Genomic DNA, 18,667 nt, shown 5'->3' with positions numbered 1-18,667 from the left:
AAATCTTAGCAGTTTGACCTAACAACAGACTTAGGTCAATCTACCATATGATTATTCCTTCTGTTGCTCAGACGAATCCTCTTTGGGTATTGACTGAATTAGAAGCCTTACTGCCTTTTCCCAAAGATAACCAATATCCTCATGTGTTAAACTAGTACCAGGGAATGCAGATCAGACAAGCCACATCTGACAGTTCTCTCAAAAAGCCATGCTTTCAACCAAGAATAGAGTTGTTCACTCAACCTTTGCCACTCCAAAACTCTCAATTGACTTTTCTGTTCAAATTAACCATCCACTGATTAACTGGCACTTTCTGCTTCAGTCCATCAGAGCAACTTCTCTCTTTCATGCTTCTATAGTTAACTGTTTATACTCAGGTTGGTTCTGCTTAGTTATACTTCAGCAAAGTCCTGGAACCCATCATAGTAAGCTTTCCCTTAACTCATATATTTGACCTGTATGGATAGAAATCCTGAAAATCTGATGTTATAATTAACATAGTGGATAATAGAAAGACCTTTGACAGAAACTGGGCAGTAATAGAGATAGGTGCTAATTTTTGTATGGATGGAAGCCTATGCAGATATTTTATGACCTACAGATAGATTTCAACATTGGTGAGGTGAATGGTTCTTTGTTTCTGCAGGAACCACCATTACCGAGCAGAGATATTCTGAGATTTGTTTATTTAGACAATTTCTGTGCAGCCTTAGCAGAGTCTCGCTTGGGATAGCTTTTTAATTAAAAACCATTGTATAAAAAGCCATTAATTAACAACCAATTAGCATTAAGCAGCATCATAAAAGAAAGCCCTGTTTGCCAGCAATAAGTGTCCCAGGGAGGACAAATCTGCTCTCATGGGCCTGTGCCACCCCCCAGCAATATGGATTGGGCTGTTCATTTTTAATTATGTAGCATGAGGTTGTATACTTATGTAAAGTTTAACGTTTTTGGTAAATGAATGCCATTGCTCCATTCACAATGTTATGCTTTTCCGGAGGTTTCTGTAAGATTATTTTGGACAATTTTTCTAAAATAAATGCTTTGGTTTTGCAGTTCTCAAAACTGAATTTGTATCTGCAGAGATAACACCCCTCTTCAAAGTAAAAATGTACAATAAAAATACAGAGTTGAGAAAAAGACCTTAGCTCCATTGTTCATTTGTTAGACTATGCACACAGAATTAACCCCGTAGCTCATAAAAGCCAAGTTTCAAGAAGTTTAATACGTTGTTTTGGAAGGGAATGGATCCGCACAAGGAGTGAAGTGTGAGAAGGGAGGGGTAAGCAGTAAAAATGCATGTGAAACCTTTTGAGCAGAATACTCCTCAGGTCTTGGGATCTTTGTGTGTATAGTCTGAGGTATATCGTATTCTCTCCCTGGAGGAGAAAATCTATAATGGCAGCAGGCCATAAAAGAGACCCAGTTTGGGAATATTTTAATGAAATTACCTATGGTTAAGGCAGGCAGGCAGGCATGCAAACTGCAACAAAGAAATGTAAGGCCTGGTGACCTGAGTGAAACTGTAGATATTGTAAGGTAAACTCTGTATTTCTAATAGTATCACCAAATCAGTAATGTTTTGACATAACTAATCTGAAAAATTATTCTAAAAATTAAAGTTTCATCAGGTTGTAAATACTAAGATTATGCCAGCAACAATAAGTCTTTGTGCAGAAAACAATGATTTCAGTGTAGCCTTACTGACTAGTGATTGAAAATCAAATGCACCTTGTTATTATTCAGAAACAATAGGTAACTAGTACAGCTCTTTCAGCACAGGATCCCTGTGACTTACCCCTGGCAGTAATCTGGCCTGTGTGCTTTGGATGAGCTGACATTTCTGAACCATTTTCTAAGTCAGTCCCTTGTGTGCATTATAGAAATAAGTTGAGTACGATCACAGTTGTTCCAACTGGACACATTTTAGGGCCAGGGGAAAAGTTCAGTGGCCAACATCCCGCCTACCCAAGCTTGAGACACCTTGGATCCCAGAACACTTTGAGGGGCATCATTTTTGTAGGAAGCAGTGTCTTATGCCAGTCTCTAGCCCCTGTGTCTCCATGCATCCCTTTGGAGAAAATGTCCAAATGCTTACATCCCCACCAGGTAGCCTTCAAACTCCAGTTCTGCAAAGCAGTTAACTAATCCAAGCCTGGCTACCCAAACATGTTCAAATTCTGACTTAACTAAGGAAAAGAAACTAAGCTATACCACCCAAATAGCTGTATTAGGATTTCCTAAGTTATTCTCATTTAGAGTTTTATTTTGTGCCTGTATTTCTAGTTGTACTGACAAACATGTAAGATTTTTGGTGGTGTCTGAATACATTTATTTCATGTACACTCAGTCTAGAATGGCTGACATTGTTCCTTTCTCCTCCATTTTCTCACAATAACCTAGTGAGATCGTTTAGACACTCTTCCAACTACTCTAACATACTGGCTCTCATGTTTGAAAAACAACTCGTCTTTGGGAACAACTTGGTGATGAGCCTCTACTTTTTGCAGCTCTTGGTTCATAATATTCTGCTTGTGGTATCATCTCTGCCCCTCCCCCATAGAGATAAAACCAGAAAAAACTCAAGGCAGTGTGGTGTCTAATACCTCACTGGCTTTGCGGGAAACCCTGAAAGGAGATGGAGAGAAAATTTTTAAAAACTGATAGTCAGTATGATCTCCACTGAGGCCATTCCCGCCAGTAATGTATACCTTGTGTACAGACTACTACTGTCTTCTCAAAGCTGTTATTACACCTAGCCTGACATTATTCTTGGAGAAAGTAATAAATATTTCTGGAGCTAAGCTAGCAATCAGCTGTGACTTGACTTCACACAAGCCAGGAGAGCTCAGAAGTATTGTGGGGAGGAATAGGACTCCCCTTCTGCCACTTCATATTATTAAATTCAAAGGTAGCTGATTTTGCATGCAAGGAAGCCACCAACCAACTTTGCTTTCTCGAGTATCCACACATCAAGTGGTTTGCTCAGGGCTTAGGTTTATACTTGCTCAGTATACATAAGCCAACAGCCATTAAATTTTGCATAAAGGCCCAATAAACTACATCCTTCCAAATTTAAATCCTAGGATTTTTACCTAGGAAGGAAGAGACAGACTATTTTACAAGGCAGATATGGGTGAAGGCAAATCCAGACTGGTTTTCTGTTTTTGTGGATACACTAACCCATGCAGAGAACAGGCACCCCATCTTGGCACTGCACTACTTGACACCTCAAAGGTTAGCAAGATGGGTAGATACATTGTTGTCTTAGAAACAGAGCCCTCTCCCTAATATGGGTCAATCTGGCAACAGTGGAGGTGGCCAAAGAGATACTAATTGTGGTGGCTGAAAGAGTAGCTGGAGGACCTGGACCACACTTGGTTCACCTTGAAACAGAAGGCTGATCTCCAGGACATCTTAAAACATTCCGAGCAAAAGTATCTTATAAGGAAGGCAAAAAGAGCTATGTTCATGACTACTTGTGATTGTTATTTAAGAGCACCTATCTTACAAGACATTAAACGTTAGATCAATGTAAACTTCACCTTTGTCCTACAGTGAACATAAAATCAGATAAAGCCAAAGCTGACTGACAGTTTTGAACCAAGTAATGGGGGTATGGGGATGATGTCTGCTTTTCAACTGGGAACAGAAGGGCAAAGAAAGCTAAGGAGGAGGCTGGGGAGTCAGACAGAGCTGCAGTTCAAAAGGTGTAAAGAGGTTGCTTAGAGGGCTTGTATCGTGGGACATCACCATGGCTGTGTGGGTTCATTTGCGCATGCCTGCGTAGCTACGCATGGATGGTAATTAAAAAAAATAGACACACCTCCGTGCAAAGGCGCAACAGCAACCTGGATTGTTTCTGTGGGGCTCAATCACTGCCTTCACAGCACACATGTGAATGGGAAAACAGGGAAACAGGTTCCTTTATCACGACTGCAACCCGCTATACATTTGCTGTGTGGAAGGGGGCCTTTTTACCATTTTGTCCCTGTGGGTTTTTAGCCACCAGAGGCAAGCTTCTACTGCTAGTGCATTTAGTACTTGGTACTAAATAGTACAGAGTACTTTAGTACTTGGTTTGCAAAACATTTTAGGAAGCATTTTTTTTTCCTGGCATCTCCCAATACGTGATGGAATCTGAGTCATGCGCATTGTGCCAGGTGCACATTACCGTTTGCAATGTACTTTCAGAGACCAAATCAGAAGTGCATGAAAAAGTCTCATATCAGCACTGGTTTTTACCTAAATGCATGTTACCCTCAAATCTAGACTGTTAATCTGTGCTTGAAGTTGTGGTTTTGCATATATGATTTGTTAATGCTTTGCTATAGCATAAGTAATAATATAGTAATATAAAAACTTTTCAGTAAAGACCCAATGCCATCCAAAGGAGACAAGTGTCTTAAAATATAAGGCACGGAAATGATAAGAGATAAGGCAGGTGCCTATGTAATACACAATGAAGGTAGATTTTCTGTTTAACTGGCATTATATAATCAGTTTCTTCTTCCCCTTAAAAAAGAAGAATAGCATCACCTTGAAAAACAACTCATCTTTGGGAACCTTGTAAACTTGTGCTGTGTCTCTACATTTGAAGCTCTTGGTAGAAGAAACCAAGAAACACGCATGTTGTAATTTAAGCCAAGTGCTGGAGAAGCATGCGGTTTAGAAAATCAAAAAGGAACCATGCCATTACAGAATACTACTGGGCTCGACCATTTGCCCTGAAGATCACAAACAAAAGCAGAAATTTGCAAATAAATAGAATTTTATTTTGTACCTTCATAATTTATGTATTTATAAGTCTACTGACTTAAACATTACAAAAATTTCCTCAAACAGAAATTCTGACCCTTTCCCAAGAATTCACCATCACATTGATCACATTTTATTTATACAATAATTAAAAAAAATAACAATCAAGTTATCCAGTTTATAACACTTACTTGAAAGGCTGGAAAAAATTGGTCAAGTGCCAGTCAACACTCATTGAGACTGGAAATTGTGCATGATTTAGTGCAATTAAGTAAAGGAATATGTCCACATTTGCAGTAGGTTGTTTTAAATATTGTCCCATTTATCTCTGAGCAATAAGCTTCTCTCTACAAGTTTCTCGAAGTTTGTCTATGGTAGCCATCCGCAGACTTCCAGGATCTGTAAATATTTTCTAGAATTGAGAATTAAACAGTTATGAGTATATATCTGGGGAATGGGGAGGGGTCAAAAACAGCAGAGGTCATTCTCATTCTGGGGAAAGACGGAATCTATGGAGATGCTGCGATCCCTCTAATAGAAAGATCTACTAAGGCCCCTTCTGCACATGCAGAATAATGTACTTCCAATGTACTTTGCAGTTGGATTTTACTATGTGGAATAGCAAAATCCACTTGCAAACAATTGAGAAAGTGGATTGAAAGTGCATTATTCTATATGTGCAAAAGGGGCCTCAGTCTCATCCCCCCCACCCCTTCAATTCCCTTACCTACAAAATGAGATACCTCACTGGTGCAACACAGAGTTTTGATGTGACCACCCAGTATTGTGTCACATCCATACTCCAAACAGGACTGTAATTATATCCGTGCAATCTTTTCTACTCTAACTCATACTCCCTGAACATTAATCTTTCAAACTACAACTTTTTAAAAACCCAGGGCACACTGGAGAGCAAACAGCACAGACAGAATATTTCAGTACTCAGTACATCCTTCTCTGCTTCAGCTGTACAGCAACAACCATGAAAAGACACCCTTCCCAAATTCCAAGGACAACATAATATGTAATTACCGGTACAACTTTTTTTAAAAAAGTTCCCAGGTGCACAAGTGCAATACTCATATCCTAAAGATACCAATATATTGCAAATATTGTAGCTGATTGCAAATGAAAGTTTATTAACATGAAAAAACGGCAGTGTGTTAAGCTGCAAACAGCAACTGCCACTCTATTTATTTTAAAGGGTTACACACAGTGAGATTCAGCGGGTTCGCACAACTTCGGGAGAACCGGTTGTTAAAATTGTGCTTGTAAACAACCAGTTGTTAAATTATTTTAATCCCACCACAGGACCCGGTTGTTAAATTATTTGAATCCCACCACTGGTTACACAGCACCGTGGATGACAGTCTAGCAACAGCTATTAGTATGATAGTTACAGAAGATCTCCACATTCAGAGGAATATAACCTACTGGGAACAGATAGGCCTGTTTTTTTCACAGACAGGTTGTAAGCCTTATAAAGGCTGGCTGCTGTAGGAAGCAATATGTACTTCAACATAGACCTTTGCTCTGATCCAGCCCTCATCTCTGCTTCCGGGGAGAACATTTCTCAAACCAGAACCTATCAATGCCTCTTTCAAGCCAGAACCTATCAATGCCTCTTTCAATCATTAAGTAGCATGGCCTGTGAATTGATCAAAAGGAAATTAATGGTGGCCATTGGGCCTAAAGAACCGACAGCACAGGTCAGCTTACCAATGTGAGAATCAGGGCCAGCCCTGAAAGTTTGGTGGTTCCAATTTGGTCCATTCCACAAACTGAAAAGGAAGGACTGCAGGCAGGTAGAAATTCAGATCTTTCTCAGGTATAAACCCTACAGTGAAAGTCGTTGTTTTGGGGTGGCTGTAAGACTAAAATGCCACTCTCAGTTCATTTCAGGGGAAAAGGCAGCAAAATGTGAAAGAAATTTCTCTTTAAGGAGGGCTTTACAGCAATAATTTCTGAAAGAATAATAGTTGCTTACTGGATGAGGAAAATGTTCCATTGATTCACTGCAAGAAACTACATGGAAAAATATTCACGCAGGATAATGACCAAAGGAGCACTCACAATAAATCACTTACACAATTGTCACTCCTTTACCAGACAATGACATTTTTCTGCACATCCAAAGATTTCTCTATAACAGTGGTGGTGAACCTATGGCACAGGTGCCAGAGGTGGCACTCAGAGCCCTTTCTGTGGACACATGTACACAGAGTTTGTCATGTGGGGGGAGCGGAAAATCACCCCCTCCACACACACACATCTAGGCTGGCCTGGGCACGATCCTTTACCTGGGAGTAAGCTCGGTTGCTGGCAATGGAGCTTGCTTCTGAGTAAACCCTCCTAGGGTCGTGATTCACCCATTTGAAGGGTTGCACGGTTGCTTCACCAAGCTTACTCCTGAGTAACGCATGCCTTGGAGCCAACCATTTTTTCTAAATTAAAACCTCAGTATTCAAGTTAAATTGCCATGTTGGCACTTTGCGATAAATAAGTGGGTTTTGGGTTGCAATTTGGGAACTCTGCCTCGAAAAGGTTCACCGTCACTGCTCTATAATTTGAAATGTATCTGTGTGTCTGTAGATAAATATCCTCAAAAATGTAGCTCATAATACTCAATAGCACTACATGAAACTACACTGAATAATACACTTCAAAAATTAATATAGCTGAATCAATATAGCTTCAAAAAAATTCTATGTCACAGCATTCCAGGAAAGTTTTTTATGCACAATTAAAAAAAAACCATACATACCTGCATAAAAGTATGACATTCTGTTACAAACGGACCTTTGGTGATCTGCTTAAAATTATCACAGACATCTGGAAAGTTCTTGGCTTCCAAAATGAAAGCTTGGTGTTGTTTAATTAACGTTAAGGCCACTCGAAATATTATTTTTGATCCCTCATAGAACAAGCAGTCCCAAATTCGAAGCACAGTCTGTGGGGCAAACAAAGGAAATTTTTTTAAAGGCCACTAGATGGTATGCAGTTAGGGAATTAGAAGCTGGATGTTATCTAAAAACAACAATAACCCCCACATGGCTAAAAATAACATCAAACTATCGCTTGCCTCTACGGGAAGAATGTCAATGAACAAACAGATAAACCAACGGGACACCACCAAGGTCCACATGACACCATATCTGTCCATTAATTCTGCGATGGCTGGTATTTTCATTCTCACAAGTTCTCCCAAGACTTCTTGATCTGTTTTCAAGCCCATCATTTCTGGACTATAATAATCTTATAAAAGGGAAAAAGAAAAGAAATAATCACCAAAGAGGAGACACAATATACTATTTTGTGCAACACAAGCAAGTTGTTTCCTCTCTCTCTCTCTTATATACATGGCTCTGTACAATTCACAGAACCTGTTAAAAGTAATGGGTCAGACTCTCTTGAAAAGAGGGCAGCTCTTCCAGTAGCTTCCTAGTGGATGGAGTCGACCCCTTTGCTCTTAATGGAAGCTTCACAAAATATGCTACATTCTGTGGCCTAAACAAACACAAATTCCAGGCATGTAAATACACAGTGGAGGAACAACAATAGTTCTGGCAAGGTTCAATCATCCAGTGGACCTGAACCCCTATATATTGATTTATATTCACCATTTGGAGTCACAGAATGGTTTAAGGCACATGACGCGCTAAAGACAAAACACAAAGGCCTATGGGGCTGGATCCAAAGCACTGTCAGCATATTCAAACTTGGAATAAGTAGGCCTTCCCCCACAGAGGCATATGTAGGGGAAATGTAGCCTGGTGCAAAATCATACAACCCTCCCGGGCAGTAACCCTCCCCCACCACCATCAAACAATGTTTTTTTGCACGAGATCTTGAAGTCAGTGTATGGACCCGGGGGGAAGGAGGAGGGGCGTGGGGGCGATTTTATGCCCCCCACATAACTAAATGGCCGCAGCCCGGGGACATTTGACCCCATATGTTCCCCCACCTTTTCTTTCTGCTGCACCCCACTGAGCCACCACCCAATTGTGCTCCTGGGGTCAAGGGATTATCAGGAAAGAGTGGAGAGGAGAAAGATCAGCAAGGCATACGGAAAACCACTGAAAACTGCTCTCCTCAGTCCATGGAAGTGCAACTCCACAAGTGTAACAGCACTTTTGGAATACAATTCACTATGTTTGGGCAGCAAGCCTCACTCTTCAGCATAAAGACATGCTCCACCTCCCCAATGGAAATAATTATTTATTTACTGTTGGCACAGGCCAAATAATAGGGGCAGGGAGAGCCTAGGCAGGACATTTCCTGCCTCTGCGATAAAAACTTCAGGAAGGTTGAGGGAATCCTTACATCATACTACTAAAGGTAGGTGCCAACTGGACAGATCTGAGGTTGTGCCTGGTCCCAGTAGCTTGCTTTGTGATACCTCTTCCATAACTCAGCCTGGAGATACTGCCTCGTCTTGATTTCAAATTTCCACAACAGGCGCCTTGCATGCAGAGTTTCTTAGGGATGCCACAAGAGGGCACCCTGTGACTGGACTTAGGTTATTAAGAACAAGAGCTTTACATTCCTGTGATTATTTGATCTGTGGTAAGGGAACAGCAGTTGCTGCTTTCACTCTCTCCAAGACTAAAACAGAATCAAATGCCAAAAGGTCTTATTAAAAATGGCAGGGCACCATTTCAAGCAGCTAGAAATACTAGACTTGAGGTCAGGGGCACCATGCCTGCGTCACCCTGCTTTCAGGATTCAAAGAAATGTTAGGCAAACGAGTCAGAGAGAGCCTGCTTTGAACTTAAAAGAGGATGAAATATTAACTTCCAAAACACAGAATAAGAATAAGAGAAAGGTATGTTCCAAGTTCTATAAAATAAAGCAGTAGAGGAATGATGTTCTTAGACAGAGAAAAAACATTATTTGACCAATACGACATAGAAAACATTATTTGACCAATACATTTACCAGGTGGTTGGAATAGACAACCTACAACAGGGGTGTCAAACTCAATCGCGGTGGGGACCAAAACTCGAAACACACTTTAGGTCGCTGGCTGAACAGGATAAACATTTATTGTCAGGCATGAAAACCCCCTCTGCCCCATGGAGAAGGCAGCTGCCTGCTCTGTTGGGCAGAGAGGGGACGGCGACGGTGGCCTGCCTGGTACTGCCAGCTCACCAGGCATGAAAAACCCCTTTGCCCAGTGAAGAAGGCCCCATGGAGAAGGTAGCCGCCTGCTCATTTGATCTGTGGTAGCAGCAGCCTACCTAGTGCTACCAGCTCACGCGGTGCCCGAGCCAGCAGCACCAGGCACGCAAACCCCCCTCTGCCTGGTGCTGCCGGCTCTCGTGCCGTGCAAGCCGGCAGCGCCAGGCATGCAAACCCCTTCTGCCCGATGGAGAAGGTAGCCGCCTGCTCCGTTGGGCAGAGAGGGGGCGGCGGCCTGCCTGGTGCTGCCGGCTCTCGTGCCATGCAAGCCAGCAGCGCCAGGCATGCAAACCCCCACTGCTCCACAGAGAAGGCAGCCGCCTGTTCCATTGGGCAGAGAGATGGTGGCAGCGGCAGTCTGCCTAGTGCTGCCGGCTCTCGCACTGCTCGAGCCAGCAGTACCAGGCATACAAAACCTTTCTGCCCCATGGAGAAGGGAGCCGCCTGCTGCTCCTTTGGGCAGAGAGGGGGTGGCAGTGGTGCCCTACAAACCTCCTCTGCCAGACAGAGAAGGCAGCCGCCTGCTGCTCCATGGGGCAGAGGGGAGATGGCGGCGTCCTCGTTTTCTGCCCCCTCCCCTGTGGGTCCCACGTGGCAGTCACCCCCACGCACCATCATACCTGCAGGATAAGGTAAGTGGTGATGCAGGGGGTGCGGGGTGCAACACAGGAACCGGGGGGGGGGGATTAAAATGCGGAGGCCACCCAGGGTGCAGCTTTGCCCAGCTACGCCTCTGCTTCAGGTCAACCTCCAGGTGAGGCCAGGAGATCTCCCAGAATTACAACTGATCTCCAGGCAAGACAGATATATTTCCCCAAGGGGGGGGGGGGGAGGCTACACCAGTTAGTGCTGCTAAAGTTCCTCCCCATGCTCCACCTCATATCTCCAGGAACATCCAGTTGGGAGCTGGCAAGCTGTTTTCCCACCTTGCAATAGCCTTGCAAGGTAAGCCAGGAGGCTTCCTTCCTTCTGTTCATCCCACATGGCAGCCTACCCTGCAGGTATGCACAGAAATCAGAGCAGGACTCCCCTGGTGCAAAGCTGAATCTGGACCTCCCATTCGCCCCTCCTGCTCAGTTGCCTTACCCAACACATGACCAAGAGATGGGGTGGCTCTTGCAAAAAATTCATGCAAAGCAAAGGAAACTTGGGTGGAGTGGGGCAAAAAAAGACACACCAACTTCTGCCCACAAAGAGATGCTGCTGGACTCGGAGGCAGGGAGTTTGCCAGTTGGGGGGGGGGAGAGGAGGGCTCACCCTTTGTTTGGCTTGGAGTGCTGTAACTCACGGTGTTTGCAATGGGCCAGCGTTCTTGCGAGGAGATGACTTTCCTCCCCCTTTTGGGTCTGCACATTTGGGGAGGAGTGAATGTTGCTTGCAAATTTTGCATGCAAATACATTCTCCCGGCTTTTCAAATGCTAAGCTGTTCACAGCAGGCTCCTGAGCACACCCACCAAACCGGCTTCTGGGGCTGGGGCCAGACAATGGGATTTTAAGTGTGTGTTACACAGGCCAGTTAGAATTGTATGCAGGGTCGGATGTGAGTTTGACAAATGTGACCTACAAGGTCCCATCTGAATCTATGACCACGATTGGTAACTTTCTCTTCATATTCACTTGACACCTACCCTTCCATAACTTTGAGCCCATTTGCTGCCTTCTGTTGCAGCAGAGAACAAGTCTTTGCCATCTATCATGTGACAGCACATCAGGTAATTAAAGAGGGCCATCAACTAGACAAGACCAGTTCCTTCAATCTTTTCTCACAGGATTTACTCATTAGACTCCTGAACCTCTGTATTCTGAACCCATTCCAAGTTGTCTATACTTTCTTAAAAGTGTGTGTTCTGACCAAAACTACACTTAACACACTTAAAAAGAAGAAAGCTTAACATACCTGGTAATATTCGACCAATGAGAGCATCTAACAGCCAAAAAGACTCTTCTTCATTTTTTGTAATAAGAATCAAGTATCCAGCTATGAAATTCATGCCCTAAAAAACAAAGGAAAAGACTGTTCACATCAGAGATCCTGTTTAATTCCATGTTGACAAGGAGAAAATCCACTTTTATTCTACTCAGTTTTAAAAGAGTGTCCTAATTTATTTCTGACCTTTGGTTATTAATACATGACCTATAGGTTATTAATACATGTTCATTAACAGTTCATTTATTTACCAGGCAAAATGAGATTACTTGTCAAATTTCCCCGAAAGAGTACACACTGCATGGGGATAGTAATTAATGTTTTTTGAAATTAAACGTAAAGGAATATAAACTGGAGGCTAAGTATGTATAAATGATACTTAACACAAGCAGGTTTGCAAAGGAGGTATAAAAGGGGAAAGTGGGATTTCTTAAAGACGTATGATAGTCTAGTCTGGTTGCCAAAATATATTGGCAAATACTCCTCAAGATATTAAAATAAATAAATAAATAAAAGACCATAGGCATAGTGGGGGGTACGAGGGGGGTTGAGCCCTGGGTGTGACTTGAGTGGGGCAGAGCCTCCCCCCAATCTTGACTAGAATCTGATACTCTAGCATGGCTTGCACAATCCTTCATCACTGGACTCGGCTAGGCTTCATCACTGGACTCGACTAGGCTCCTGATTTCCCCACCAGGAATCCAGTGGGCCAGCATGGTCTCACTGAGCTGTGGAGGCTTCACTGGGGATGCGGAGTTTGGGGGATGCTGAGTGTAACGGACTTGCCCCACCCTAAAGGGCTGGTGTGAAGCAGGCTGCTTGAGGAGGCCTGGGTGACAGTGAAGGTAAGGCAGCAGGCCCTAATTTAAATAAAAGCAAGGCGATTGGTCAATGGAAGGCACTGTTGCCCCTGGCCAATGTAAGGGGGCGCTAAAACACTGCTAGATAAACAGAAAGACAGAGAGAGCCTGTCAGACAGTTCTTTCTGAAGAGAACAGCTCGTGTTCAGAGAGCAGAGTCTGTGGAGTGAAGTCTCCCCGCTCTGTCTCTGGTGAAAAGGAATTCTGGTCCAGCTCAGACAGCTGGCAGGATTCTAGTGACTCTCCTCAAGCGAAGGAAGCTTGTGAGAGGAAGGAAGGCACTGGCTTTTTGGTGCAGAGTGAAGCGCCGGCCAAAGGCTTGTCAGTAGAAACTGACCAGACCCCGGATTCTGTCCTGCCCCCATACAACACCAGTCTGGGAAAAGCCCAATCAATATTGGCAGTGAGGCCAGTTTGGGATTAGTGTGAGAGAGGGAGGCTTTGTATGCCAGAATCTCACAGGGCATAGATTCTCTGTGTGTGTATTCAGTGGGTTGTGGATCAGAAAGGACTAGTGTCTGTGAGGAAAAGCAAAGTGTATAAAAGCCAAGTCGTTTCTGAAGAGACACCTGCGTGTGTCTGTGTATGTGTGTGAAACCTAAATAACACATGACGCTCTGTAACTTTTAAGTGAAATGAACCTCTCTGAAACCATCAAGCGTTAGTACCTCTCTGAGCCAGTTTAAGAACCCTTTCTTTTGTTTTTAAAATAAATTTCATTCATGGTGTTCAAGTTACCCTCGTGCCAGCCTGCGTTTGTGTGTGAGAGGTTGAAGAGTGCCTGTCTGAGAGACTAGAATCCCGGCCAATTCTGAGTTCCCTCCATTTTTTGTATGTGGGACTCTGAAGGACATTCCCCTCAGACCAAGAGTGAATGTGAGGTGGGATACTTTATATATTTGGCAGCCAGCAACAGTTTTGGGATTCCTAGTTCCTTCTCTTTTATGGTGGCAGGAGAGTAAAAAGAAGATCCCTGAACACCAGTCTGGGATATTTTGGGTGACAAAGGAAACCTCACTGGTCAGTTTAGTGGGAACCTGGATTGTGGGCCACATGTCCTGTTACAATTGGTGGCTAGCGGTGGGATAATATCTCTCCTTCGCCAGGAACATAAGCGTCCCCATTACACTGAGCAACCCCAGTTATTAAGTAAAAGGACTCTGAGGGTAGCAGATTGTGGGCACGCAAATCCTCAGGAGTCGAGCCAACACCTTTTAGTTAATAACGAGGGTTGTTTGGTGCCCACCACCCATCCAGAATCCACTGCCCCAATGTGGCCTCCACAGCCCTTCTTCAGTGAGTGAGAAATAGAGGGAGGAGAAGAAAACAAACATGAGAGGAATTAAATGGAAACCCGTGAAATTTACTTGTTTGTCATGGCCTCTACTATAAAAATGTCCCTAGTGGAGACTTCCAGGGAAGATGGCACTTTGGGAGCTCTCTGCCACTGCTGGCATTAGGGCAGACAGAGAGGTCTCAGGAAAGAAGCAAAACGGTACGCCTTCCATCAACAGCAACATGGGTTAAACACATAATTTTGTTTCATGCAGTCAAGTGGAAATAAACCCAACTTTTTATCCAGAGCAGGTAAAATATAGGCTCTAGGATAAATAAACACTTAAATGTGTGTTTTTTTTTGGGGGGGGGGGGTAGTATATTTTCCAAAGTCACCCTGTCATGGTACTGATAATCAGTTTACTTGTTTTTACACAGTTTTCTTCAAGTTGATTTTTTAAAAAGGTCTTCTTTTGCTACAACTGAGCCTTTGGCCACATCCACAGCAACTGTTCTTTTAAATGTGTAAACTAATCATAAGATTATCTTTAAATATTCATGAACAGTGCTATCAGTGGCAGTCTCAAAGTCCATTCCAAGCAGCGTGAATCCTTTCAAGTCCACTGCAGTCAATTGGTTTAGAAAGGTGTCACTCTGCTTAGGACTGACCTACCATTCTTCAAATGCTTCTCCAGTTTCCTTCTGAATCATTTGTTGTCCCTTCTCATCAAGAGCTGTTTGTTTCTTCAGTGGCCTCTACCAAGGCACAACAAAATAATACTTTCGCTCGTAAAAGATATCAGTTTTGATTGAAGGAGAAAGAAAAGCTTAGTATCTCCAAGAGTTTGAGAAACCAGACGGTTTTTTCCTGTAACTACATTCAGTCAAAATTTTTCTCAGACACTGGAAGACTGTAACCATCTGCTCCCATCCAACAAGCAGTCATCAAAAAGGTTAGTTTTCAGCACACACACAAGTCTGCAAAAAGCCAACAGCTGCTGTAGAAATTATACCGTTTTACAGGGGTATCTGCCTGCCAATTGTGAGGACAGCTTTCATTCTTTATCTTACCAGCTTGCTTGACAACTGCAACCATAGTGACAGAGAACTATTCAGCACTTGAACTGCAACAGCAGCAGCAGCAGCAGCAGCAGCAGCAAATGGCCATTCCCCAGAAAACATTTGGGAAAAATATTTACCAATTGTAAATGCTGGTGTAAAAGCTTGTACTAAGACATACAAGCAAGTTCTCTGTTATGTTTCTTAATACAGGTTTTCCAGCAGAGTTGGGAAGCAACTCTGTACTGAGAAGCATCGGAAAAGTTACGAAAAAACAAATAAACAAGTAAAGGTTTACACACTGTTCCAATAGACATTTTAAAGGATTCCCTGAGATGTAATCTGGCTCTCCCTTTTATGTAATCTACCAGAATTTGCTCTCCCTTTTTTGGTGACCAAAAAAACCAGGCTCCTGACAGACACTCTGATTTACAATATTTTGGTATGCACTATTTGACACAGCAGGAATTGCCAGGAGAAGCTCTACCAGGCTTTGCTTGTTTTAGAAACAGTGGAGATACACCTTTGGTAGGTTTATAATATCTGCCTCATTGACAAATACGCAGTAAGAGTTTAACAGTTCAATCCAGAGCGGGGGACTGTAGGTAAAGGGAGTTGTGGAGGAAGCACCGCCCTATGCCGGTGGAAATGCTCTCCATGGGGCACTTACTCTGACGGAGTAAAAAATCTGCTAGCAGGTTTTCCAAAGGCGTGGTTGGGGGGCAAAGCTTCCACTCCAGCTTTCCCTCTGGATGTGCCACAGCCCTGGGCTCCGATTGGGTGGCATCGGTCCATAGAGCCCTATAGAGGCTTTCTGGTGGTGGAGAGGGGGTTTTTTTTTTTGGTCTTCTTCTCCCTGCATCACTGAAAAGCCCTCTAGAGGCAGTGGGGCAGTAGGGCAGCAGCACACACACACACACAACCCGGCCTCTAGATTGGCCTGTTAACTAGAGATAAAGAAGCTCGCCTACAAAGCAATGTTATACACTACTGCAGATCAGAGGGTTCACAGGGGAACCAGGAAATTATAGGCATTAGCTTAACATTTATTTTAGGCAAATTAGTAGAAAAGAATCAAAAATAGAATTGTTAGTTGTACAGAGGAATAAAATCTGCTGTGTAAAAAATCAGGATGACTTCTGCAAAGAGAGGTATTGCTTCTCAAGTTTTTGAGAAAACAATGATCCATCAGACATACTTGGACACAATCCTTTTATGGATTAAAAACTAGTTTAATATCAGGAAACAAAGAGCATGAATAAGTGGGCAATTCTGACAATAAAGGGAAGTGTTCTCAAGGCTCAATGGACCTTTCAAAGATCAAATATTGGCCAAAGAAACAAAGTTCAATGTGAATAATATGGTGTCTTGCGATTTACAGTGCACCAGCCACAGACAAAGCAGATTAGACAATGACTATGCATTTGAATCCATCCATACAATACAAGTTGAGGGTATGAGGAGCCTCATTTTGCCTCAGGGCAGCACAAGGAAAGGATAAGGAGTATTATACTTCAACCTCCATTCAGTTCTGTTCTGTGAAACCAACTTCTCCAATTTTTAAGCACTTTAAAAGAGAAAACTTGAGGCCCTCCTCTTAAAATGCTGAAAGGAGAATGAAGGAGCCAGTTTCCAATGATAAAACTAACCGAAAAGTTGAAGAACTAAATCTTTTTTCCTTTTCCCTGCACGGCCCATTGGCAAATTGTGGCAGCATGAACCTTTTGCAGTTTATGAAGAATAGTCATAATTCATCTGTTTGAGCCCTCATCTATTCTAAATAGAGCTAGGAAGCTACAAAATAAAGAATAACAAACCAGAATGGCTGGTGCATAACCATTGAAGTATGGCTAACATTAAGGAGTTCAAATTAGCAAAATACACTGACAAGAAATGAAATGTAACAAACTGAATTTGTGCTTTCAGTACTACAAAGCTGTAAAAACATTTCTACTGTTAAAACAGTAGGTTCTTAGATTTTTAATCTTGCATACCTGACAGTATCCCACAGATTTATTATGATGCCCGTATGCCACTAATACATTGTAGAGTGTCTTCTGTAAACATGGATCAGCAGTTTTGCGAAACCTTATGTTATCTGGAAATGTTCTGTTCAGGTCTGCAAGAAAGGAGAGTGACAGAGAACATTTTAAAGATATGTCCCGGGTATCTGTTTGCTGCCATTCTAGAAACCAATTTTATTAAATCAAGCTGTGTCTCTTTAAAGAAATCGTCAAGGCCTTTTACTTGAAGTATCCATAAACTTTGCTCAGCATGCATCAGAAAATGCAAGCTTCTCATTGCAATTTAAGCCCTCAGGCTGGTCCACAATCACTGTACACTGGAACAGAGTGAATAAGTACAATTGTGGAAAAGATTGCTACTGTATTTAGCACATTTAAGACTTAAATCTCATTAGACTGAAATGCATTTGATTGTATCCTTGCACTCTCTCCTAAAGCATATTTAAAAGTAATTCTCAGGTCTTTTTTAAATATCTCCACAAGGTCTGTGGACTGAACATTCACTTTGCTTCTCTCTGACCTGAGTGGGGGTTCACTGGCACTTCCTGAAATGTACATCTTTCTTTTGGTAACTGTACTTTCCAAAAGTCATGAAGACAGTGTGGAGATATTTCGGTCCTTTTCAGTATGGTGCCCATATATGATAGCTGAGTGAAATTATCTTTGCCATGTTATCAGGCCCCTTTGGGAAAGTAAACTGTGTCACCTCACATCTCACTTACTCTTCTGCATCCCAGGCTGAATGAAGAAGCTTTCACTCAGAAAGATGGTGGTCGTTCTAACAATGACCAATTAATCTGTCTGTTTTCAGTGGGATTTTAGGGTTGGATTGGAAGTTAAGGGAAAAAATATTGTTCAGAGATTAAACATACAGGGAAATGTTAGTCAACACCATTGCAAGCAGGATCCAAGTCAGGCAAAAGCAACTGGTGTCAAAATTAATTATGGAATGGTCTTTCAGTTCAGTCATGTGACTGTCCTCATCAAAAGCAACGACAGAGAGAACCAAACACTGTTCTTGCTGCTCATATTGGAGGTTACCTTTTCATGGACCCACGTGACTGCAGGAGAAGCAGCGGTGTAGGAGGTTAAGAGCTCGTGTATCTAATCTGGAGGAACCGGGTTTGATTCCCTGCTCTGCCACCTGAGCTCTGGAGGCTTATCTGGGGAATTCAGATTAGCCTGTACACTCCGACATACACCAGCTGGGTGACCTTGGGCTAGTCACAGCTTCTCGGAGCCCTCTCAGCCCCATCTACCTCACAGGATGTTTGTTGTGAGGGGGGAAGGGCAAGGAGATTGTAAGCCCCTTTGAGTCTCCTACAGGAGAGAAATCCAAACTATTCTTCTCTTCTTAGGTCTGATCATGCCAAACACTGACACATATAGTACTGTGTGCCCATTAGAACTGGCCACTATTATGCATGCCTCAGTAACATCAAGATTAGACAACTGTAAATATGCTCCACATGTGGCTGCCTCTGAAGACCGATTCAAAAGTACAACCGATACACAATTCAACAGCCTGCATTTCAACTGCTCAGGTTTATTGCTCCATATTGTAATATCTTTATGGACCCCC

General features: G+C 42.8%; 1 protein-coding gene across 1 annotated transcript in view; it reads right to left on the bottom strand.

Moving 5' to 3' along the window:
• Positions 1 to 4,753: 4,753 nt before the first annotated feature.
• GRTP1 (growth hormone regulated TBC protein 1) overlaps positions 4,754 to 18,667 on the bottom strand; it is a 28,105-nt gene continuing 14,191 nt past the window's right edge. Inside the window, exons 4-8 of the mRNA XM_048495392.1 lie at positions 17,056 to 17,180; positions 11,838 to 11,934; positions 7,841 to 8,013; positions 7,523 to 7,708; positions 4,754 to 5,170 (exon numbers count right to left, since the gene is read on the bottom strand). Coding sequence (XP_048351349.1) covers positions 5,081 to 5,170; positions 7,523 to 7,708; positions 7,841 to 8,013; positions 11,838 to 11,934; positions 17,056 to 17,180 — 671 coding nt within the window. The 3' untranslated portion in view covers positions 4,754 to 5,080. The remainder of the gene's footprint in view (positions 5,171 to 7,522; positions 7,709 to 7,840; positions 8,014 to 11,837; positions 11,935 to 17,055; positions 17,181 to 18,667) is intronic.

This window comes from Sphaerodactylus townsendi, linkage group LG04 (genome assembly GCF_021028975.2).
Source record: "Sphaerodactylus townsendi isolate TG3544 linkage group LG04, MPM_Stown_v2.3, whole genome shotgun sequence".
In the NCBI taxonomy this organism is placed as follows: Eukaryota; Metazoa; Chordata; class Lepidosauria; order Squamata; family Sphaerodactylidae; genus Sphaerodactylus; species Sphaerodactylus townsendi.
Note: the sequence above shows the minus strand (reverse complement) of the source record. Positions and strands in the feature narration are given on the sequence as shown.